The sequence below is a fragment of the Martes martes genome, assembly GCF_963455335.1.
Source record: "Martes martes genome assembly, chromosome: 1".
Lineage (NCBI taxonomy): Eukaryota > Metazoa > Chordata > Mammalia > Carnivora > Mustelidae > Martes > Martes martes.
In genome coordinates, this window is record NC_137888.1 from 118661836 (window position 1) to 118687912 (window position 26077).

The 26077-nt window shown below is 44.7% G+C and overlaps 1 protein-coding gene across 1 annotated transcript in view; it reads right to left on the bottom strand.

Moving 5' to 3' along the window:
* The window catches only part of LOC308344942 (kalirin-like), a gene marked incomplete at its 5' end in the record, with an annotated part of 125523 nt that extends 101238 nt beyond the window's left edge, over positions 1-24285 (bottom strand). Inside the window, 2 exons of the mRNA XM_080806830.1 lie at positions 23817-23880; positions 24193-24285. Coding sequence (XP_080662956.1) covers positions 23817-23880; positions 24193-24285 — 157 coding nt within the window. The remainder of the gene's footprint in view (positions 1-23816; positions 23881-24192) is intronic.
* Between the last annotated feature and the right edge of the window lie 1792 nt (positions 24286-26077).

Below are 26077 nucleotides of genomic sequence, written 5' to 3' on the forward strand. Positions count from 1 at the left end.
CAAGTTTCTACTCCTCCTGAACTCTAGCTCTTATGACAGTTCATAAAAAACCTAGAAACTTCCAAACACAGGAAAGCATCAAAAGTACAGAGCTGGTGGATTTTAGAGCCAGAAGGTACTCCTGAGAGACCCATGACTTTACAGATACAAAAAGAGAGGCCCAGAGAGGTGCCCAGGGTTAGCAGCAAGGCCAAGGCTATCCAGGTTTAGCAGCAAGGACAGAACTAGACCCCAAGCTGTTTCTACCTCGCCAAGCTGCTACTTGTTTCAAGAAATGCCATCCTAATTTCTGGACTGGCATCTTTCACAATATTAAGTAGATCATGAAAGAGCACTTAATTTTAGAAAAGAAATGTAAAAGCGGAAAAGGATGGGGGGAAAAAAAGGCCAAACTAATTAAATACAGTTTTGGGCACATACTTTATTTTTCAGGTTATCCCCTTAGTTTATGACTGCTAAAGTTACTGCTTCTTCTCATGCTGGCTTTTGCTATTTCCATAGGTTTCTATAAACTGAGAATTTGTTCAAAGTAATACAAGTTTTCTACAGGTTAGTGATCTTATTCAAGGCACATATTTCAAGACGCAGACACATATTTCAAGACTCCAGCCTCTGGAAGAGAGAAGAGTTTGAAGCAAGAGACACAGAAGACTGGGTTCCTTCTCCATGCGGCAGGACCCATTTCAGGACAGAATCCCCAGCTCTATGTTAGAACCAAGCCCCTGAGCATTGTTCGAGTCTACATTTGAAACACCATTCCAGCACTGAAAGCTGAACTATACTGTACAGTTTAATGGTACATGAAGCGAAAGCAGCAGCAGGGCTGGCTACATTTATATCACCACTTCTGAGCTCTAAACCCAAGATTCACACAGCAGCAGTGACCAACCATGTGGTTCCTCTCCATTTCTTGATGAAGTCGTTCATTTGACTTTCCTCTGGGCAAGGTGGAGGAAATGCACTGAGGTTTTAAATGCCAGCTGAGTTTGTCAGAAGCAGAGGTAAAGGATGTCTCAGCACGGGCACTGTCCAATCTGGATGCAGCGAAAGCCACAGAAACTGACTTTGCGCATTTAAGTGTGTGAGTCCTGCAGTGAATCCAAAAGATAGTGCTTCTTGCTACTCACAATGACCAAAGAAGAGACTGCATTCAAGCTGGATGGTGTGTCAGCTATGAAAGCTATGACCATCCCCAGTAGAAGTAGATAGTGCAAATGAGTCAGCAGAAACAGTGGCTTGGCCCAGGCTTGGTCATGCGAAGATGGAAGCAATTCCTTAGGCATCAAAAAATCAGCCGAGTAGCCCAGGAGCAAGACTACATACAGATGAGCTCAGGAGGAGGAGCACAGAGCTTGGAAGTTGGCCCAGAGCAAGCCTATAGGTGAGCTCTGTGAGGTCCACGGTAAAGGGCTGACCAGCCCAAGGGTGGTCACTTCTGACTTTAAAGGGACGGAACTCAAGATAGGCATCAGTATGTTTCTTCAGCCAGAAATCCTCTGAAATTATCTCCACATCTTCTCAGGATATACCCAACACTCTACCGCTGTCCGGAATAGAGGTAAGGGTGCCCAGAACTCGGTCTATCTTTCTAAACTGTGAAACTACACTTTACAATCCTTTAAGATCTTTGGATATTACTTTCAGGAATAACTCAAGTGTTTTGTTTTAAACTCCCAAAAGGACATCGCTACTCTACATTATCTAGTTTTTTCTACAGCCTCTCAGAGGCTTTTGTAGACTTATCTGATGTTTTTGATCCCTGAGTATAGGTCCTAAAATAATTCAATGTCCTATTGTAATATTTATACATTTCTTCTTCTATTCTTATATTGTTTCTTTTTTTACTTCTTATGCAACTCCAATTCTAGAGCATTTTATGTGTCTTAGCAACTATTCTTCTCTCCTATATATTTTTTGGCATGCATTCATCTTATAAACACCTGTGAAGAACACCAACAAAGAATATATTTTAATGTCATGGACAGATTGAGGCTATAGGATGCATGTTCTAATGCCGCATGAGGTGAGGCCATGTTTCTCCAGACTGCTTTTATACGGCTTGCAAGGTGATCTTTCAGAACAAAATACTTTACCACTCTTCTCTTTAAGACTTCATATATTCCATACATGGTGGTTCCTTTCTATTTTTAATGCATCTGGAAACACAAAAGATGATTCCAGTGTCACTACCAAGGAATTCATGGTTCTTTCCCCCTGTGTGAGTGATCAACCACCCATCAGTGGGCAAGTCCTGCAGTAGCTGCTTACTCCTCTGGATGCTTCCATTGCCTGTGCACGTCCTCCTTCTGAAGAGGCTGGCCAGGAATGTCTTCTGGAGCCGGGACTGGTGTGCCCATGTAACCTTCTGGCCTACATCCACTCTCAGGCACTCATCCCAACGTGCCAGGAAAACAGAGCTTTTTTACTTTTATTTTTATACATTTATTTTTCTGTCCTTCTCATCTTCAAATGTCATCTTATCTGTGCCATGTTTAAATAGAGCTAAGGGGACAGTGGGTGGTTTGCAATTGTTCCCTGCACGGTCCTGGTCAGGATGCTGTGGCTTCGGGCGGGGGAGCAGCAGAAAGTAGAGACTTGGAGAGCTGGAAGTGGGTGCTGGTGTCATCTCCATCCTGCACCCCATTTTCACTCATGAAGAACTGTTTCAGTCACATGAGATGCCCTCAGCCATACTCCTCTCCTGCAGACACCCTCATTTCCAGTATGGTATTTGGAAGTCAAGCTGCTGCTTCTTTGGAAGAACCTGCAGTGAGCAAGGTCTTCAGGTGCAGGAAGGAGGGTCCATTTGCTAAGGAGAAAAAGACAAAACCGTAGTTGGTGCTTCTCTCGTATCCAGGCAATCTTCGCCATCCTCTCTCACCCTAATAACAGCCCCTTCCATGGGCACTAGGCAGGATTCCAGCTTTATACCAGCTCTGAAGGCCCCCCACCTCAGGAGTGAGCCTGGGTGTTTGATTTTGCTTAGAGCACGGACTCATAAGAATTCAAATATGATTTACATACATTATGGAAATATGCCACTGGAGCTAAAACAGACTATAATCATCAGAGTTCAGATGAATTGAAACTCTTACCTTTTAGAGGGGAGACATCTCTTTTTTTCTTTGTGAATCTCAAAGTGAAGGGCCACAAGGGGCTGATTTCCAACTTCCTTCCAACTCCTACACCTTCACACTGGCTCTTACTCCTGCCACACAAGGCAGTGAGCTTCTTGTTTTATAATCTCCACAGGCTCCAGCGAGAGTCCACGCCACCCAGACTTTTAAGGCCTAGTTAGGAGGACTGGCACTTGTCCTCCAACCTGTGGAGCAAAATTCAACAAGAAGAAGCCCACAAGGAAGGCACAGATTTTCCCTATCCCCAGCCCCCTCTCAGGACAGCGGCCGCCTGCCGTGAAGGCAGAAGCCCGTGCAGCCGTTCCCTCCGAGAGCTCTGCCTGGCTCTGGCCCTGACTCCGAATCATCTGGCATCACGGCCACTTCTACATTAAACAGTGTTCTGCATCACTTTCGGAGCTAACTTAGAGGAGCCACAATACAGGTTTCAATATCTGAACATGAAAATATAAACATTTTATTTGGTAGCTAAAATGAAACAACTTCTCAATCCAGAAGGCATCCATCTCTCAGCCACTTTCTGAGTTATTCTCTGGGCCGTCAGCCTATGGGGGACTTTTCAGAAACTAAGAGGCCATCGGGCGGTATTTATGCCTGTGGTTTGATCTCTGGAAGCAGCTCAGAGTTAGGAAGAGGAGAAAATTGGGAAGTAATCCTAGAAGGCTTTGATGTGGAAGCCCACAGGCCTGCAGAATGAAATGTTATGGGAGGTGTGCAAACAGCTCTGGCTTCTGGGAGCAAAGTTTGGGCCAGAGGACCAAGGTCTGTGATGGCATGAGACATTTTTAGTCGAGCACCTGAAGCCACATGGGACTCCCATGTTTCGGTGCTGTAGCTGTAAACCCACTTGCACCCTGACCTCCTGGGATAAAGAGTGAATTGGGTACCAAAGGGAAGAAGAAAGAGGAAAGCATAGTGTTGAGGTGGGGGCATAACCTTGGCCGCAGAGGTAGAGCCAGATCCCATGTGATTAAGTACAGTTTACGGTTCATCCCAATTCCAACTATTGTGATCTAATTTACCCACTCCCATGGGAATTTCGAGAGCCACCCCAAAGTAATAAGAATAATCCATTGTGTTAATTGAGTCCTGGTAAACAGAGCTAATTCCTCATAATGACTGTAAATATGAACACAGACCACAAAATGCAAAAATTACCCCATCACACCCAGAGTGTCAGATTTCCTTGGATGTCAGCTCTGTCCTGTATTTACATCACTTTGGTTTTTTGTGGGGAGGTGCTTGTGATTTTTTTGTGTGTGTGGTAAAATATACATAACATAAAATTTAGCATTTTAACTATTCATAAGTGTACAACCAGTTCAGTGGCATTAAGTACTTGTACGTTATTGTACAACAATACACAACCATCCATACCCAGAACCTTTCAGTATCATCCCATACTGAAAGCTGCATTATTTTTCACACAGGTCATGAGACACCCCAGACCCCAAAGGTCTTCCTGTGCTTGTATTCTAAGATATGATATTATACAGCATTTTAAGGTTTACAAAGTGTTGTTCTTCCACGCACACATCAACCAATACACCTTCTGCAAAAAGGAGAAGAGCAAGTTTCTGAGAGGGGGAGAGACTTGCTCAAACAGAACAGTGACAACAGATGGAAATGGGCTAGGCTTCCCAAGGGCATCCCATTTGCACCTCATCACCTCTAACACCGAGGGGGAAAAAGAGAGGGTCCACAGAAGTAGCATCTAATGACACACTCTAAGGTCAAAGCTGTCTTTTGTCCCACCCTCTACTTCATGGGGTTATCACTGCTTTGAGGACAGAGACCAGAGCTGCCTGGGGGCCCAGAAAGAGAAGGCAGACTCATACACATACATGGCACTCCTTACAAAAGCCAACTTGGGTTCAGCACTTTCTCTCCTCTCCTTCCCTTGCATCAAAACATTCCCACACCCCATCCGCTTTTTCACAAGATTGCAATAATAAAATCCTCCCCAAGCCCTCTTCCCAGCAAACACCTCCTCTATTCCTGATGATCATTTTAATGGGATTTCTCCTACATAAAAATGGAAGCAACCAACAGACCCTGCCTCCTATGATTTCTCCTTCCTACACCTCTTAGGGATGGTTCTGCCCATGAGTGCACTCTATTGATTTCCTAAGGCTGCCACTAGAAATTACCATACACTAGATGGTTTAAAACAAAAGAGAGAAAAGAAAAACAAAGAAAACAAACAAACAAACAAAAGACAAAAAACCAGAAATGTATTCTCTCACATTTCAGGCCAGAAGTCTAAAATCAAGGTGTCAGCAGTGTCATGCTCCTACCTAAGGCTCTAGGGAAGAATCCTGCCTTGCCGCTTCTTCATTTCTGGAGCTCCTGACAATTCCTGGCAGGACTGACAATTCCGTCAGACTCTCCTGACAATTCCTGGCATTCCCAGGCTTGTAGATATCTCACTCATCTCTGCCTCCACCTTCCCATGGCCTTCTTCTCTGTGTGCCCTCTGCTCTTAGAAGGATGTTGTCTATTGGGTTTAGAGCCTACCCTGATACAGCATGACCCCACCTGACCTTAACTAATGACACTGCAAAGACCCAATTTCCAAATAAGGTCATATTCTGAGGTTCTAGGTAGACATGAACTTTCAGAGGATACTTATTCAACCCCCTACACTTATCTTACATCTTTAAGATGTGTTAAATCCAGGGGCGCCTGGGTGGCTCAGTGGGTTAAAGCCTCTGCCTTCAGCTCAGGTCATGATCTCAGGGTCCTGGGATCGAGCCCCGCGTCGGGCTCTCTGCTCAGCAGGGAGCCTGCTTCCTCCTCTCTCTCCCTCTGCCTACTTGTGATCTCTATCTGTCAAATAAATAAATAAAAATCTTAAAAAAAAAAAAAGATGTGTTAAATCCAATTTCTTTTCTGTTTTTGCTTTTGCCTTTAGCCTCTGCTCTGTTTCAATCTTGTGCTTGACTACTTTGTTGGAAACCTTTCTGAGGCATCTGCCTCTGTTCCCTGTACCCCATTAAATATCTCCAAACCTCACTTTAAAATCTGTGCATGGCTGGGTGTTCTACACAACTGATGAATTATTGAACACTGAAACTAATGATGTACTATATGTTGGCTAACTGAATTTAAATTTAAAAAATAAATAAAAATAAAAAACTAAAATGGGTGCATGGATACCAAGTCAAGAAGGAAATAATCATAAGTTGCCCAGACAGTGTTCACTATAGCAAGTATCCATCTCTCCCCGTTCATCCACGAAGCAACGGGTGCCCATCTCACATTCAGCATTGTGCTGGGGGCTACAGGGGCTCCTCCCCTCAAGGGTCTTAGTGCCCACAAGAGAAGTGAGCTACCGCCTAGCTCAATGAGCAAGGAAGGTGAAAGTCAAATGCTGAAGGATAGAGGATACATGTGCAGGTGGAGCACAAACGGCAGGGGACAACCTGGGAAAAGGCTTGAAGGTACAAATAAGCCTGGTGTTTTCTGGGGACTGTGAACCGAACACATCTGACTACACAACGGGCTTTGCTGCAGAGAGGGGGCTGGATCAGTGATAAGGCTGGGAAGACTACTGTTTGTGGATGTGCACCTGATTCTATATAGGGCCTTGAGTCCAGGCCAAGAGGACCCATTAAGGGTTTCTAAGCAATTGCGGAGTTTGACTAAGTGGTGTTCAGGGAAGCCAGATCTAGTTGGGTGTGCATGACGGACTGGGAGGAGTAGAGAGTTGGCAAGGAAGCCCTGGCTGAGAGCCCAGTTAAGAAGACAGGCTTCAGGGCCAGAGCTTTATTCCTCCACTATCAGCGACTCCCCGTCCACTGCAGTAACCTTCCGTCAGACTCTCAATCAATACAGCCATCCTGACATGGCTGGGGGTAGGGCACCCGGCTGGCTTCCAGCCCTCCCTTCCCATTAACATGATGAGTTGCAGAGGGCATGTCAGGCATAGCTTTCAGTGAATTCCAGGAATGGAGATCCCCTTCAGACACAAATCCCTGAAGAGAAGCTCAGGAGTGCTTTGCAAATCAACACATGAACTCTTATGGACAATGGCCTGTCCAGAGAGGGCAGAATCGCCATCTCAGCTCAGATCCTATTTTTTCCCACTGTTAGGCTTCCCTAGGACTGGTGCTGAACTCCACAAGGCATATCTCTGAGCCTCTTCTCTTGCTTTAGGCCTTCTTAGAGAAATATGCACAGAAGAGGGGAGCTCCAATTATCATGAGGTCGGCTGGCTCCTTTGGCTTCGCTTCTCAAAAGCTTTGTACACCATCGCAGGAGGTTTCCCCTGGCTCCATACCCACCGCCAGCCATCCTTGCCAGACTGCAGACCAGCCCAGAGCAACAGGTCCCAGGAAAGAGCTGCGCCAGATGCCTGCAGGGGAAGGGGCAGGCGTGGAATTTCCTGAATGCAGCCAAGGCAAAGCACACTCTCCACTTCCACCTGCTTTTAAACTGCAAGTTTAAACTTCACTAGAAATAGATGGTACATGGGACAGGAGTCCACAAGGAAAATAACCATCCTCCAGTTATTTTCCCTTTTTTAGTAATCAGTCTAATCTGAAAGACATAGCAACTTCCACCCCCTTTATTTCTGAAGAGAGATGCAAACAGGTGATTTATTTGTACTAAAATTAAACTCCCTCTGTGTGTAGCTTCTTGATGGTATTCATATACTGAATCTGACTCACACTTTTGATGTGGAAAGGTTTTATTAACATAACTACTTATCCCAGCCCACTCCCATTGGGATTCATGGCTCTTGCCCAAAGTACATTTTGGCTATTTCAATATTACCTTAAATTCTGGCACAGATTAATGTCTCATGACAACCACATTCACAGATTCTATGAGAAATTCCTGGCTGTCCCTGGGCAACAATAATGAAGCAAAACTGAAAGTAAGAAACAGCCGCGGCTACACAAGCAAAGACCCCCAGATTGAGGAGTCTAGAGACCCAGAGTCTTATCGCAGCCCTGTGTTCCAGCCACTTGAGTCCTCTGGGTCTCAGGCTCCTCATCTGTACAAAGAGAATGCTGGCCTCACACAGTTCTTAGCTCTCTTCCAACTCTGACTTCCTGCGATTGTAAAAGACATTTAAAAATATCTCTAGGGAAAGAAATCTCACAATATTATTTAGTCATGAGAAGATTGAACTAATGATATCTAATATCTCTGGGTTCTAAAGTCTGTTATTCTATTACATACAATGGTTTTTTAATGTGCAAAGATTAGTAAAAAGAATTTTTTTAAAACAAACAAAACAGAAGTCTCCTTTTTTAATGCCCATTCTAAAAGAACCAAAGTTAAAGAGTCTAAAATAAAATCTCCAGCCATTCTGTGTTCACGCGCACAGAAAGTGGGTGGATGAGATCAAAGCTGTACAACATCTGGGGTGGCAAAGACTTGTGGTAATTGGGACTGTTGGCTGACTGAAACAAGACACGACAGTTATGAGACACTATACCATAGTCTTAACTCCATATTACTGCTAGACCTCTTGCCATAGAAGGAGCCCAAGATCCCAACATATCAATGACATTATACAAAAAAAAATCCATCCCCTCTTGACAAAGGCACAGCAAAGTGGCGGACCCTGGAGTATCAGAACAGCATCTCAAGCATCTTAAGAACTTAGGTGGGGCAACTAAGGGCTTCAGGAGGAGCCCAGTTTGGATGTTACTGTGCAAAAACTGCTCTCCAAGTTGAAGTTACCCTGGTTAACAGGACTTAGATTAGTTCAGGTAACAATGGAGGTACAAAGAGGGTACAATATAGGGACAGACAGTTAAGACTGATCAAATACTCCACTGAATCTGGCCCTGACAGGGAAGAGAGATGGGTGAGAGGTGACATCAGGTGATCAAGCATCAGAAAGGTTTTGTCAGGCCCCAAGTTTAAGCAGAGACTATCACTTAACACAGTCAGAAGTAAACTAAGCCCTCAAGGACTGGGAATAGATTTTGAGTGTTGGTATGCAGAAGATGCTCAACTATGGGTGCTGACCACATGGAAACTTACAAAGAAACTAACTACTGCTCCATTGTTCTCTGAACAATATTTCCCATTCATGGCAGCTCAGACTGCTAGGTCAGCTGCAAGAGAGGGAAATGGGAATAAGGGGTAACTTTCTAAGCTTAAAGGTACCAGGACCAGGTTCATGTCCCCTGGAAAAAGGATCCCACTTCATCAACCACCCTGGATACCCCTGATGGAAAGGAGCTGTATTATCTGGACAGGTTGGAGATCTATGAGAGAGTCAATGTCCTCCATAGTCTAAGTTGGGTGGGACTCTTGGAAAAGGGAGTACTCATCTACTTGAAGAAATACCCCTTATCATCTATTTGAAGAAATAACTCCTTAGCAGCACCCCTGACCCAGCTGTTTTAGGGTCTTAGAAAAACTAAAAGATTTCAGGTTGCTGGAAGTAGTTGGATGCAAAGGGCCCTCCAGAGTCATTAAAATGAGTGAGCAATTAAAAGCTTTGGGTGTCTAATTCCTGAGTACTTAGATCAGACACAAGTGATGAACCCCAAGAATAAGCACCAGTTGAGTCTGTTTTCAGAGGAAGTATTCCCTTATTATGAGGAGAACTAGCATTAGATAAAGTAATGATCATTTTCAGCTGAATATTTTGAGAAACCATATTTAATTTGAAACTAGGTATTGCATTCCTTCAAATTCCATTTCTTATGACATCCCCATCTTCCAATAGAGAGGACAGTCAACCAACACATCCTGGATTCTGTTAGAGGTCCTTTATTTGGAGAAGCATATCTTAACACAGTCGGAGTCCGTGGGTTTTATATCTGGAAAACTTCTGGACCTCTAATCTGCCCTGGCCTCTCTAAGCCATCCATGCCTGTGTCAAGGATTAGCTAACCACTTATTCAATACAATCACAGTGTACTCCCAATTATTTGGCAGGATCTTCAAATTTTAACACCTGGAAACGGACCCACACATATATGGTCACTTGGTTTATGACAAAGTGCTGTGGGGAAAGGATGGTCTTTTCGAGAAATGACTCTAAGCCAATTGGATGGCAAAACAGGAAGAAAAAAGTGAAGAATCTTTCCTTAACCACACAGGAAAAGCACTCTCAAATACATTACTGATCTAAATGTAAAAAATAAAACAGTGAAGTTTTTACAGTACCAAATTTAGAATAGACAGAGATTTTTTAAACAGAACACAAACCCACTAACCATAAAAGAAAATATTTTATAGACTGGACTACATTAAAACTATTAATGTATATTCATCAAAATACACCATGAAGAGCATGAAGAGGCAAGCCATAGACTAGAAGGAGATATTCACAATACACTTATCAAAGGATTCATATCCAGAATATATAAAGAACTCCTACAACTGAGTAAGAAAATGCAGCTAATTCAATAGCAAAGACAAGGCAAAATAACTGAAGATTCACTTTACAAAAGACAGCACCCAAATGATCAATAAACATATGAAAATGTTCTTGACTTCATTCACCATCCGGGAAATACAAAACAAAACAAAACCGAGCCATAACGTGGCACTACCACACACCTACTGGAAGAGCTAAAATTAAAAAAGACAAATAATACCAACTGTTAGCAAAGATGTGGAGCAGCTAGAAGTATCCTCCCTGCTAGTGGAGAGGTAAATTGTTACAACTACTTTGGCAAAGTACTTGACAGGATTTAACTAAAGCTAAACACACTCATACCCTATAGCCTGGTAATTTCTCTCCTAGATAAATACTCCACAATACTGGGTGCATGTATTCATCAACAGACCTACACAAAAGTGTTCACAGAAGCTTAGCCCCAACCTGGAGACAACTCAAATATTCAAGTACTTATGAAGTAAAATGGATAAATAAATTGCAGCATATATATACTCTGGATTGTTACACAGCAATGAGTGTGACGTGTAATTGCTGCACTCAGTATAGATTAATCTCACACAGGTAATGCTGGACAAAAGAAGAGAGATGTGAAATAGTATACACTTGAAGATTCCATTTATATAAAGTTTCAAAACAGGCAAACTAATCTTAAGGTGCTGGAAGTCATCCTGGAGACTGGACTTGAAGGGAGGGATTGGTAAATGCAAGAGAACACTGGGGGGCCAGCATTTGGGAGTAGCGTTCTGTTTCTTGCTCTATTCGCTACTCAAGTGTGCTCACTAGGTACAAATTCACTGAGCTTAGGATCTGTGTACTCTTCTGGATGTACGTTATACTTTATTAAAAGTTTACAGTACGAAAATATAAATGCAAATTAAATTTAAGACGAAGTCTATGTGGGGGAAAGAATACATGAAAACTGACTTGCAAATCCAAACCTATTAAATGACAGTGAAGTTGATACCTTCTTATTGTTCAGATATTTTTGTTCTAAAATGAAAACTGGCTTTTTTATTTAAGATCTCTGCCCCTCCTTCAAAAAGAATTGGAAGCCACAGTCTTATTTATTGAACAAATACACACTCGAGGCCTTTTTAGTCTTCACTGGAAGCTTTTAGGACATCAAAATTGTTAAATTTTGTTTGGTTTACTTTTACTTTTTTCCCATGTTAATATATGGGTTTTTAAAAATGCAATTTTTCTTGGCTAACACCCTCTAATAAAGATTAACAACCCTAATATTTACATAGCCAGCAAGCAAATTCAGCTGAGCCGAACGCAGTTACCCAATCAGAGTCTTCAGAAGGCTTCAGCCAGTGGCAATCTTTCAGTTCTAATGGGCTCATGCTCACTGGACAGGGAAGATACGGAGCAATTATCTCAGTACTCCAAGCCAAGAAACACAGCCATGCTGTTGGGGAGGGTGGGGGCTAAGCGGCATGTGGGACAGAGACCAAGCCTGCTCTAGCAAAACAGAACCTGGCAGCTCATGGTTTCCTACCTAGAACATGTGCGCTGGCTTCCACCCCTTTTGAAGGAAAGCTTTTCCAAGAGATGGGATCATTCTCTTTTACCCACCAAACTTAAATTTGTACAATGCCCATGGTTTATAAAATTTCCTAGATACTAATATCATATGAGTCTCTTGTTAATCCTAAAAAGAAAAGAGGGGGGTTATTACTATCCCCTTTTTGCTCATGAAAGAACTAAGACTCAGACAGTAAAAGGACTCCTTATAGCTCCAGCAACGGTAAGTCATACAGCAAGGACAAAGCACTTTCAGGCACAGTGCTCTGTCTCCTGTACCATGAGGTCTCCTGGCTCTCCTCTGAGCCTGCTTGTGACAGTGAGAACACAATCCCAAGACTTGAAAATAGGCTAGGATTATTAGACATCGGGCAGCAGGCAAGCTGGAAACTAGACCCAAGCCCACAGACAGTGTTCACACCTTCAGGATCATGCATTTGGAGGCATTAGGAAAACAAAGTGGGCTGGATATGAGCCAGGACTAGGGGTAATTAGCTGTTGAGTGTGACAATAGTTAGAATGCTTCAGTCTGACTGTACTACAGAAAGGTCATCAGCAATGGTAGAAACATGTGCCATGTGGGCAGGCTTTTCTGCAGATAGGAAACTCACACCTCTGGGTTTGAAACATATGAGATACAGTTCTGAAATCTGTTTATGAATATGATAGGTTTGGGTTTTGCTTGAGATGGTATGTTTTGAATACCAACAGCATAAAGAGCAGTGGCTTTAGAGTCCAGTAGATTTGGCTTTGAATCTCATCTCTACTTTTCACTAGCTATGTGTCCCAGAACATGTTACTGTGCTCTGATGAGCTTCAGTTTCCTTGACCATAAAATAGTAATGATAATACCTACACATCAGAATCATTGTGAAAATGGATGAAATAATAAATGTAAAGTTCCTGGCATGTAGTAAGCAAAAAAGAAGTATTACTTCCTTTTTCTACTCCCTACCTTAAAAAATATCAGTTTAGATGTTCCTTGGCAGCTAGGATGAGATAAAAACATAAATCATCTAAAGTCATACCTTACAGGATAATCATATATGGATATATACTAACCTTCTAAGATGGCTCCATTGAAGAACCTTGACTTATTTTTTTTCTTTTTCACCTGGAAGTGATCATATTAACTCGGTGCCCACTTCATTCCTGTTTCATTTTCTGGAATAGAAATTGCAATAATCTTCTCCTAAATTTCAATCTAAGTGATTAACATGACAAAAACATGTCAGCTATAGTCAGAATCCAGCTCCCATGATTTTCTCTAGGACCGATGTTGCCAAATGCTGCCTGAAAGAAAAAAATGAGTGTCTGATTGCTAGGTGAAGTCCAAATGTTGCTCTGGACAAATACCATAGGTTACCCAGAGAAGCTGAGAGAAAGGGTCTTATATATCTGGCTACCTATGACTCTCTTCTAAAAAAACAAAGACAATCTTTTCAAAATCTACAGGTATTCTTCCATTAAAATCTTTTGCTATCACCTCAAACTCCATGAATACCCTCTACCCATAAACTGAGCCCTCCTCCCAACCGCCCTACTTCTATCTATACCTGCATGTTCTTTGACTCTCAGAAATAAGAAACTGGAAGGACTCCTATTAAACGTATTTGGTCCAATGTCGAAACATTTCCACTGCATCCCTGATTTCTTCCAGTTCCAGAGGAACTACTTCCTTGTTGCATTATTCCCATTCTTGGTAAAGTTCTTCCATAAATCCATCTGGAATGTTTCTCCTTATGTTTTCCCTGCCCCCACCCCCATTCACTAATCCTGGTTCTGTCTTCAAGAGCAATAGGGGGTACACAGATCAATCTCATTCTTCTTCCACACTGGAGGCCCAGCAATATGGAAGACAGCCATTATGTTTATATGTACGTTTTCTGCTCTGAATCAAATATTCAATTCAAAAAACATCTACTGAGGGTCAACTATGTGCCTCACACTGCTATAGATGCTAAGACGGGAGAACTAAATAACATATGGCATCGACATATAAGATGGTCACACTAGTCACAAAGAACAATCTGGATGTGACCTGGCTTCCAGATTATTCACCCTCTCCCTCCTCCAGATACACTATGGCTTTTTGATGCTTCTCTTCAAGCATGGTACCCAGAATGCGGGAGAAAAAAAACAGGTGGGTATGCTGTGCTCCTAGGTATTCACCCAAAGGAGCTAAAAGCTATGTCTATGCAAATACTTCCACATGAACGTTTGTAGCTTTATTCAAAATTGGCAAAACTTGGAAGCAACCAAGTTAACCTTTTATTTGGGGAGTAGATAAACCGTGGTACATCCAGACAACAGAATATTATTCAGTGCTAAAAAGAAACGAGCTGTTAAGCCACAAAAAGACATGGAGAAATCTTAAATGCATATGGCTAAGTGAAAGAAGCCAACCTGAAAACACTACATTCTGTATGATTCTACTATGTGACATTCTAGAAAAGGTCAAAGTATGGAGACAATGAAATCACTGGTTACCAGGGGTTAGCAGGAGAGAAGGACAAATAGGCAGAACACAGGGCATTTTTACAGCAATGAAACTACTGTGTCTAAACCATAATGGTGGATACCTAACATACTTTTGTCCAAACCTATGGAATGCACAACAGTGAACCCTAATGTAAATGATGGACTTTGAGTGATAATGATGTGTCAATGTAGGTTCATCAACTGTCACAAAGGCACCACTCTAGTGAGGGATGCTGACAATCTGGGAGGTTGTGAATGTGGAGGAGGGGGCATGGGGTAAAATGGGAGAAATTTCCGTATCTTTCCTCCATTTTTAGGTCAACCTAAAACTTCTCTAAAAAAATAATCTTTATGTAGAAGAATGAAACTCGACCATTCTCTTACACCGTACACAAAGATAAACTTGAAATGGATAAAAGACCTCAACGTGAGACAGGAATCCATCAGAATCCTAGAAGAGAACATAGGCAGTAACTTCTTTGATATCAGCCACAGCAACTTCTTTCAAGATATGTCTCCAAAGGCGATGGAAACAAAAGCGAAAATGAACTTTTGGGACTTCATCAAGATCAAAAGCTTCTGCACAGCGAAGGAAACAGTCAACAAAACAAAGAGGCAACCCACAGAATGGGAGAAGATACTTGCAAATGACAGTACAGACAAAAGGTTGATATCCAGGATCTATAAAGAACTCCTCAAACTCAACACACACAAAACAGACAATCATATCAAAAAATGGGCAGAAGATATGAATAGACACTTCTCCAATGAAGACATACAAATGGCTATCAGACACATGAAAAAATGTTCATCATCACTAGCCATCAGGGAGATTCAAATTAAAACCACATTGAGATACCACCTTACACAAGTTAGAATGGCCAAAATTAGCAAGACAGGAAACAACGTGTGTTGGAGAGGATGTGGAGAAAGGGGAACCTTCTTACACTGTTGGTGGGAATGCAAGTTGGTGCAGCCACTTTGGAGAACAGTGTGGAGATTCCTCAAGAAATTAAAAATAGAGCTTCCCTATGACCCTGCAATTGCACTACTGTGTATTTACCCCAAAGATACAGATGTAGCGAAAAGAAGGGTCATCTGTACCCCAATGTTTATAGCAGCAATGGCCACGGTCGCCAAACTGTGGAAAGAACCAAGATGCCCTTCAACGGATGAATGGATAAGGAAGATGTGGTCCATATACACTACGGAGTATTACGCCTCCATCAGAAAGGATGAATACCCAACTTTTGTAGCAACATGGACGGGACTGGAAGAGATTATGCTGAGTGAAATAAGTCAAGCAGAGAGAGTCAAGTATCATATGGTTTCACTTATTTGTGGAGCATAACAAATAATATGGAGGACAAGGGTAGATGGAGAAGAGAAGGGAGTTGAGGGAAATTAGAAGGGGAGGTGAACCATGAAAGACTATGGACTCTGAAAAACAACCTGATGGTTTTGAAGGGGCGGGGGCTGGGAGGTTGGGGGGAACCAGGTGGTGGGTATTAGGGAGGGCACGGATTGCATGGAGCACTGGGTGTGGTGAAAAAACAATGAATACTGTTACGCTGAAAAGAAATAAAAAATTTAAAAAATAATAATAATCTTTTATATTTTTTAAAAGATTTTATTTATTTATTTGACAGAGATCACAAGTAGGCAGAGAGGAAGGCAGAGAGAGAGGGAGAAGCAGGCTCCCTGCTGAGCAGAGAGCCTGATGTGGGGCTCCATCCCAGAATCCTGGGATCATGACCTGAGTCGAAGGCAGAGGCTTTAACCCACTGAGCCACCCAGGCGCCCCTAATCTTTTAAAGAAATTAATAGAAAAAAGTAGATGGGTGAGTCTGTGGATTATACCAAGGTCAATTTCCTGATATTATACTAACAGTGGGATATGCTGGAAGAAGGGTGCATAGGAGCTCCCTCTATGTTTCTTTGAAACTTCCTATGAATCTTTATTTAAAAATTAAAAGTTTAAAAATAAGTGGATGGATGAGCTGTCACTGGCAAAAACTGCTGATGAGAAAATTCGAAGTCTAAGAAAAGGCCCAAACCAGGGTGGGTTCATCTACAAAATACCCCTGGAAATGAGCACCAAGGAGAAAAAAGAAAACTGCCAGCTAAAGGTCCACGCCCTGCCCTCCCCAGAACATAGGGTATCTTTCTGGAAGAACAGCCCTGAGCTCTGTGATCTGTATCTGCAGGGCCTTCTTTTCATTCCTATTCTGGAATGTCTGGATGGGCAGAGTCTGTGGTCCATGCTCCTTGTCACCTGGAGGGGCTATGTGGAATGGCAGTGAGGGTTCGTGAACCATCAGGCTCCAGAGTCCAAAACATCTGTCTTTAAAATTCAGGTCTACTAATCACCAGCAGCCATAGTGAGCTGTGCATATTAGGCTTCCACAAAACAGAGATGGAGACAAGCATTATTATCACATAGGGCTGTGAGAGGAGGCAATGAAATAATTTATACGAAGCACCTATAAAACTCCGGCATCCACCAAAACCTCAAAAAACATTTGTGGTCTGAGAGCCTCCTGCATGAGTTAGGTCCGGGTTTTTAGGCTACACTCTAATTCCCTTTGCAACACCAAAGAGAAGTTCCACTGTTCTCCCGCTTGCTGGTATCTCTCTAGTTTGCCATGATATCTCAAATATCCAGCTACTCCATCCAAAGCACTTTCAACCATCTGCAGTAAAGGACGAGTTTGGTTTTTGTTTTTTTCTTTCATTTTTTGATTCCAATCTGCCATGGACTGGTCCTTTCATTAAATACAATAAAAATGAATTACTAGAGAAATGCAATTTTAAGAACAAAGTGTAAGCCCCTTTTTAAAAAATTTTTAGTTTCAGACAAAATTACTCTGGAAAATCACCATAAAAGTTTATCAATGCTTCCTTTCACTTTTTCTCCTTCTCATTACCAGCTGACAATGAACAGTGGACAGAGCCGGGCCAGGGACTGCACTTCAGGCAGTGCCTCTCTGGTAGCTCCTTTCTCCACGCTCTTGATGACGTTAGTCACAAAACACAACTAAGTACTTACAATCTCCATTTTTCATATCAATATAAATTCCCCAGCTAGACTGCATGTTCTCTGAGTGCCAGGGTCACTCCACTACACCTTAGGATTGGACAGATGATTCAGAGGGGCTCAAACCCTTGCTGATAATCACATATTAAACAGCTGTATTAGTTACTCCTACTTTTTCACAATTTAGACAACTTGATAGCGTATTTGTGAAAACCTCCCCAAGGAACACATTGTGTCCCTTTGGCAACCCACCCTACTTGCCTGCCCTCCACCTACCTGTGTGAGGCTCTTTTTCACCACCTGCTTTAACTCCATTTAACCGCAAGGCACCAGATATAGTCACTGTTTCTCTTCCACTGAGGGACAAGACAGAATAAATCACAGAAAATCCCATTCATCAGGAAAGCTGGCGCTGGCTCAGCAAGTGAACAATCAAGGAAATGGATGCTTATGTTAATTTACTTCCAGGGGACACTGTTATTCTCACCTCTGTGTCTCTCTAAGGCTGAGCCCCTGATAGCTGCTCAATAAACACTTGTGGGAGCCGGCTGTAGAGGGCCGGCTGCATCTCAGCAGCTGCAGGCCACATTGCCAATCCCGTCCCTTGGCAGGCAACGGCAGAAAGGGCCCTCAGCGGAAAGGGGCAATGAGTGGCTATGTTACAGGAAGGAGCCTAGGGCTCACCTAGACCAGTGGTTTTTTATCCTGGCTGCACCGTGGAATCACCTGGGGAACCTAACTACCCAGGACTGCCTCCCACACACAGAGATTTTTTTTTTTTTTTTAATATAACTGTTCTCGGGTGAAACCTGAGCATCAGCATTTCTTTCAGATTCCATAGGTAATTCCAGTGTGCAGCTAGGATGAGAAACTGCTGACTTGGAATGCCCTCACATTCATGCTGGTACTTAGTAGATGTTCCTTAAATGTTTGCTGAGTGGGTGAATGGCTCAATCAATGGATCGACCCATTGATTAATCTAACTTGATCCACCTGGATTCCAATACAATTATCAGAATGAGTCTGTAGCAAATGTGGCTGGCTCCTGTCTCCTTAGACTCCTCACCTCCAGCGTGCATCTCCTCCCAAGGTCCAGTCTTAAACTCTGGCCAGAAAGCACTCCTCTTCCATTCTCTTGCTGGTGGGAGGGGGGCTTGTTTCTGGATCACTGGTGCAAGGAAAGCACGAACTTAGCTCATCTTCACCTTTTTCAAGCAGGAAACTCTCAAGCTTTCTCAAATACACACCCAGAAGGCCCCCACAAATACCACTGGCCTCAACTCATACAGGATGGGAACATGTTATCTCATCTATTTTGTGTTTATTTAGTGGTTGTTCTTCGATTGTTTTTCTGGCAGTCCGTGGGTCCAGGATGCTATCTCAGACAACAGACTTCCAGAGCACAGAAGCCCAAGAACACTTAGTACAAAGTGACTGGTTTGTAAAAATTCTAGTAAATGGATGTTGCTGTTGCACTGCTCTAGAAGGAAAGGATGGAAGGGGTGGGGGGGGGGTGGGTTGGGCAGTGTGTGAAGTGAACAGGAAAAGAGGAAGCAATGTGATGTGCAGGTCTAGAAGGGGACATGAGATGCTGGCTGCCCACTGTGGGCAGGCACAGGTGACACACATGAGGAACTATCCACCGCCCCATCCCAAGGGACAGGGAACAGCTAGCCAAACTTCAAGTTCTCTGCTGGGAATGTGTGCCTGGGGCTGCCCCAGCTTCTGACCCCTGGCTGCTCCCCAAGCTGCGGCCACTGCTGATGCTATTTTTAACTGAACAGCAGCCTCCTCTTTTCCAGCTTATTTCCATGACCCCAGAGGAGCCACTTAACTTTCATCCTCCCTCTGGAACCTAACCCTCCCACTCCTACCCAAGGCTTACCCTGAGTCAATTCAGGATGCTACATTGGGATGTTTGGAAAGAGATGAATGTAGGGTAGCCGGGAAGTCAGTTGTGAAAGCCAACACTTACTTTTTAAACTAAGGAAAATAAAAAGGAAATACATTAGCTCCAGGGAGAGCACTTCCTCTAGTACCCAATAAGCGGATACTTCCCAGGTTCCCCCTTCTCTGTAGGCCTGCATATTGATGGCATCCCATCACTAGCACTATCAGGCATTTTCTGGTATATTTCCGTCTACTCATTAAAAGGGGAAAAGAAAATTTGCACTAATATGGGCACCCCTGTTTCCTGACACTCTGTTAGATTCTATTCATGGTTTTTCTCACATAAACCTTACAATCTATGAGCTAAGTTAAGCGACCCACCCACAGTCACACAAATTGCAATTAGCAGAGCTGGGATTCAAACCTAGTACTTTGTGACTTCTAAGCCTCCCTCTGAAAGCAAGCCTCACACTCCCGTCACAGAAAGAGTAATCTATCCCCAGCCCGTTAGACCATGAGCTTCCCAAGGCAGGAATCATGAAGCCCCATTACACTGGTATCCACTGGGTTCCATAAATCATGTGGGTTGACTGAACTACCAGCTTCCAGAAAAGAAAGAGGAAAACACAGCCACCATCCACATGCCAGTAGAATATGAAAAAATATGTGCCTTCTTTTCCTCCACACATTTCTTAGGTGGCTGGAGAAAAAGAGGAAGGCATCCATCCAAGAGCGGTCAACTACAGACCATCCCAGAGTCAGTGATAACATTTCCCAGTCTGAGAAACACCTCTCAACTGTAGGGATTCTGAGAAAATGATTCTCATCATCCAACAGAAACTTACTGAACACCTACTATGTGTCAAGGAGTCTATTAGGTGTTGGGGATAGTGAAAAAAGTATTCAGCTTCTGTCCTCATAAAGCTTGTAGCTACAGGGGGAACAATGCTGGGCTTCAGAGTCTTGGGTGGGGTAGGGGCATCTCCTGACACACTACCTTAAATTTAGAGCTCAGGCAGTTTTGTGGGAGGAGAAGGAGAAATAAAGGAAACCAAACACGTTGCTATGCAACCAGGATGATATATTCTTAGCTGGAGCAGGCAGAGCAGCAGCATGGCGCAGGGAGTGGGTGGGGGGAGGAGAAATGGGGGAGGCGGCGGCCCAGGAGTGCCGAATGGGAGGCAAAGTGGTGCACAGTGAGCACCGCCGCTGAACACACAGGCTTCTACCCTGGAGCAGCTCACAGTTGGACACTGCACAGAATCATGGTCACCAGAGGTAGCAAGATATTGTGGGGACAGCCCCCGGAACCACAGAAAGAGGACCTCCTGCCCAGCTACAGAAACCCTTGTTCTGGGGCCTGAAGTTAGGCCACCATTATTAAATCTAGGTCTGTACCAAATACAGAGAACAACATTAAAGCCCTGTATGTGTCCCACCTCGGGGAACACACATCCATCAGGGGAGTGAGACACACATGCATAAATAGAGCACAAACAAGGATTTCTTAAGCACTTCCTCCATGTTCCTTCTGCAAGGGGCAGGATGTGTGGGGCTGAGGGAGGGCTCCACTGTGGATCAGGGCATGCAGAGGACTGCATGGTGCTGACAGACACCTGCGGGGACTCAGGCCCAAGTGTTAGACCTGGCTTGGCCATCCATAGGCTCTATGCAGCCTGCAGCAGGGCTCTCTGGGCCTCAGTCTCTGGATCTCTGAAATGAGCAGTTTCAATATGGCTGAATCCCTGATACTATAAATGCAAAAGGACTGCAGAGACAGCAGAACTAGTATCAAATGGGATACTCAGGAAGTGCCTATGCAAGAGGGAGGACTTGAGGATGCCATGGTGGGGGAGTCTAGTCTTTGCTGAGGGCTTATTGTGCACCTCTACCTGACCATAAAGAACTGTTTCCCCATTTTTAGTATATGTGCTGCCGAAGCAAGCACAACTGTTTCCCCATTTTTAGAGTTGAAGAAGCCCAGCCTCAAGGAGGTTCAGTAACTTAACCCACACAGCTAGGAATAGCGGGTGCAAGATTCAAACCCAGACCCACCTGGCTCCCTGGCCTGTGCACTTTGTACTGGATCGCACTGCTTTTCCAAGATGGTAAGGCTTGCATCAGAATGGGGCAGGAGAAGGACTGCAGGAAGCAACAGGCACAAAGACACTGGCAGGCTGAAAAATGGCCAGGGGCAGTTCCTGTGGATGAGGACCGGGGCTGTGAGTGTGAGAAGGGTTCGGTGAGCAGAAAGAAGGGGAACCAGGCAATCCCTAGCATTGCGCTAAATGCTATGGAAAAGAAAATGATATATTAAATAGTCCTTGCCCTGAATTAATTTGCAGCCAGGGTGATAAAATGTGAAAATTAACAATTAGTGAACTGTTACAAAAATTGCCAAAGTAGTGATACAAAAATAAATCATAGCATGGTTTAAATGGGTGAAGTGTTGCTTCTGATCTGGGTGGCTGCTGGGGGTTTGGTGCAGGAAGGGGACTGGGGGTAGGCTTTAAAGGATTCAGGGGGAGGGTGGGTGGGCATAGGGGAGAAAGGTGAGGACCTGTGGGACAGGAAAAATCTCATCCATAGGAGGAAAAGCAAGAAACACACTCTGTGGTCTTCCACTTAGAAGAAGGAGCTGGTGGGAAACACTATTAACCAACTGGGTTGGGTGAGCCAAGAGGGCCTCCGCTGAGGGAGTGAAGGGTCCAATCCTTTCACCAGAAGGCTATGAGAAACCACTGGCCATGCTCAGGCAGAGGAAAGAAATGGTCCACAAGGAGTTTAAGGAAAGGAAGACAGCAGAGCTCAGAGAACCAGGGAAGGGGCTGATAAGCATGGGATGACAAGGGTCCCAACTAGGCGTTGGCACTGAGGATGGCAAGGAAGGATTAGTCTCCCGGATGTTTCAAGGATGAGCAGAAAAGTCCTAGTGATCGGTGAACAGGAGAAGGGGGAACCAAAATTACCCTCACTGCAAACCGAGACAATTAGAGTCCCATATTCAGAATGAGAGAAGTCCAGCAAAAAAGAAAACCTTGGGGGGAGGGTGATGATGAGGTTGATCAGCTTCCTATTAGACATTCTGTCTAAGGTTTCTCTAAGATATTCAAGTGAAAAAATCATGAATCACAAACCCGGGAGAAGGAAACCTGAGACTGGGGGAGGGCAGGAGGGGTCACCCATCACCCAGGGTAAGACAGCCCTCCACAGCTCCTTAAGCCCCCAGGGAAGGCAAGTCAGCTGCTCTGTGAGTTAGGAACTGTACGTACTGATAAGAGAAGTCACAAGGAGAATGGAAACAGAATCCCTGAGCCAACATTTAATTATTCCCATCAAGAGAGCAAGAGAAGCTCTCAAACAGGGTCAGGCCCAGGAGAATCTAGTCCACTTCCCTCTCTAAGCAGGACTTCTTCCTGTCTCTAGTGAGGGATCACCAGCCTTGCCAGGGACAGAGGATCACAGGGGACCTCGCCCAGCATCTCGGTACAGAGATATGGGATAAGACCTTGAAGTCAGAAAGATCTGGGTGTGAATGACAGCTGTTCCACCTGAGTGTGCATGGGCAGGTTGCCCAACCTGTCTGAAAAGTAAGACAGACAAGTGTCTTAGTGTCAGGTACCTGGCATAGTGTAGGGCATACAGATGGTATCAGTTAAATGTTAGTTCCCTTCACCCCTACCTGAGAGCAGGCTTTTGCATTCCCATTCAGTTCTCAATGATACAGTTTTTCCATTGATATCTACTCAGAGGGCCTAGTTATATGCTCTGGGACAGCACAAAATACATCAGTTTCCCTTTCTACCGGCCAAATATTGATCATGTTTCCCTTGAAGCTGGGTTTCGGGCACCACAAACTGAATTCCATCCTCATGATAAAGTCGGACAGACATACAGCAGGGGGGAGGGGCTATGTATTCTGTAAATGCAGCCCAGGGCTCCCAAAATGTCAACTCCACCTGACTGTCAATAGCAGCTAAAATTCTGCCATCAGAGGTCTACATCTTTAGTTTAACATGCTTCTTTTAAATATCAAACTCTCCCATGAGGAAAGCCCATGGAGCTGCTACCAGTCAGTCATAAGTTACAAAAGGTACATTAATTTATCAGCTGCCTAGGCGAGCAAGAGTTTTGATGCCTTTGGAGAGGAAGAGGGGGTCCTTTTGGAGCAGAGATCACGGATCCTATTTGGGGAGGTCGAAGTGAGTCAGAAGCCAGAGGGCAGAGGGGCCTGAAAGAGCAAGCTCACAGCTTCACTGGGGATCTGAATGAGAGGGGTCACAAAAGAGACAACTTGTTGGCTGGAGTTAGCCAACGATGACAATGCCGGACCCCGGGGTGTAAATGAGAGTCAGTAAGGCAGTACCTCCCTGCACTTCCCAGTACCAGAAGGCCATCGCAAAGCACCACAGAAAAGCCATCTCCACTGGCTAAAAGCGATCAAGGTGCATAAGGAGAGACTGAGGTGGGAGCCAGGAAGCACTTCCAGATAATACGGAAAATCTCACCTCTGCTTTCCTCGCCCCTCCCCCCACTCTCCTGAAACTGTTCCTTTAAAGATGACTCATTATCTCCTAACATCCAAACCCCAGGGTTCTACCTCCCTCCTCAGCAGATTAAAGGCCAATGCCCACAACTTCCTTGAAACCCCTGTGGAGGGAAGCCCAGGGGCCCTGGTGTGACCACTCTCGTTTTCCTTCTCATTGCGACCCAGACTCTGCCTTGCTTCTCCATGCACTTACCCCCTTGTCCCTGAGGGGCCACTGTCCAGCAGTTCTCAGCAAGGCGGAAAGGACTGGTTCCAAAGGGTCTCCACCACACAGGGCGTCATGCATGGCCAGTACATAATAAGCTACATAGTAATAGAAGCAGTTAGTGCATCAAAATGCTGGCCAAAGTATGGCTCAAGAGGATTATGCCATAGAAAGCCAGAGAAGGCCCAGCTTTTTTTCTGAGGAAGACCCACTTACACAACATCAACACCTGGACTTTGACACACAAACACCCACTCAGCGTATTTTCTCCAGAGAACAACTGAAAAGGAGTGCTGTCAACCTCAGGGCCCTCTTCCTCCTTACTCTGGTCCTCCTGTATCCAAGGAGGCACGGGGGACTGCATCACCACAGGGAAGTTCCCGTGGATGGAACCCGAGAGGAGAGAGCTTCTCTGCCTCTCTTCCTCGGGCCAGCTTCTCCAGCCCCTCCTGCTGCAGGCCCTCTAGCATCCTCCCTGACCCTGTCCTGGCCTGAGATGCACCAACTGCCTTTGCAACACACTCATTCTGCCACCCTACAACTGTATTGTAGGTACCGACATACAGACATAGATGAACAACATCAGAGAACACCATTCTCCTAACCTGTGGGCCCCCTCACCTCATCGTCTTCCCTTTCCTTCCAGCCAGGTACCACGGCAGTGTTGCCAAGCTCTCCCCCAACAGATGGGGAGCTCTCGAGGGACCAACTCCATGATGGAGAGCCACACATTGGTCCCTGACTCCTCCCTCTGCAACCACCACTTCCCTTCAGCACCCAGCAGGGAACACCCAGTGTTCATTCTGCCCACGTAGGCCCCTCCCCACCCCTGTTTATGCTAGTGACTGAGGGATACATAGAACCAAGGGGCCCCAGGAGCATCACGGAAGGGGAAGATGTGACTACATGGGGAAATGTGGAAGGAGAGATGGCAAACAGGGAAGAACTGGAGGAATTTTCTGTGACCTCTGCTGTTTCTGATATATGCTATCTCAGCCACCCATTTCGTCTTTGGCCCTGGCCCTGATCATTGAGATAAACCCTTTTAACTGCTCCTCCACCTCTGCCCATTGATCGTGGAACACTGAGATCTGTCAGATATTCTGGGCACCAGAACCCATGCAAGAAAGTTGCCAAGGCAATGGAACACTCCCCTTTGGTATAAATACTCATGGGTGATACCCCTGAGGAGTAGAGCACAGACCCCTCCCTCTCCTCTTTTAGTCAGATCTAGCAGACTTCAAAGTTAGGGGAGCCATGACTGGTTTTGACAGGGGGGGTGGAGTAAGGGGTCCCTCCAGACCAGCTAAGTCACTAAGGGACAATCTGGCAGGGAGAGAGGACTTTGCAGTTCTGATTGAATGCTCAGCCTCCCACTGGGCCCAGAGGTGGGCATGGAGGCAGAGAAGAGACTAGAAGGGTACAGATGGCATGAACTGTGGGAGGGGACTTCTGGAAAACCACAGACCTAGGACACAGCACCCAGGTGTGAAACCTGAGATGCCAGTGTGCTACGGCCACTAAGAGATTTGGGAACTTACGCTCTGGCTTAGAGCTGCTTTGACCTCCCCTCTTTTCTTTTTTTTTCTTCTTCTTTTTTTCCACATCTTAACGTTTATGCCTCTTCCAGGCTAACGCTAACAGTTGGCCCAAGGTCTGAGGGTATACACGTGCATACACACCCCACAGACACCCAGGAAAGGAAAGGGGTTTATTTCCACGGTGGGGAGGGTGGGGCATTCAGGCCACAACAGGGCGGATCACAACAAGGGCCTGCTAGGGCAGTTCTCACGCCAAAAGCAGATACAGGTGGATTGGGACAGAAATAGTGCAGGACATTAGGCAGACTGTTCGGGCTACTTTCCCTGAACCA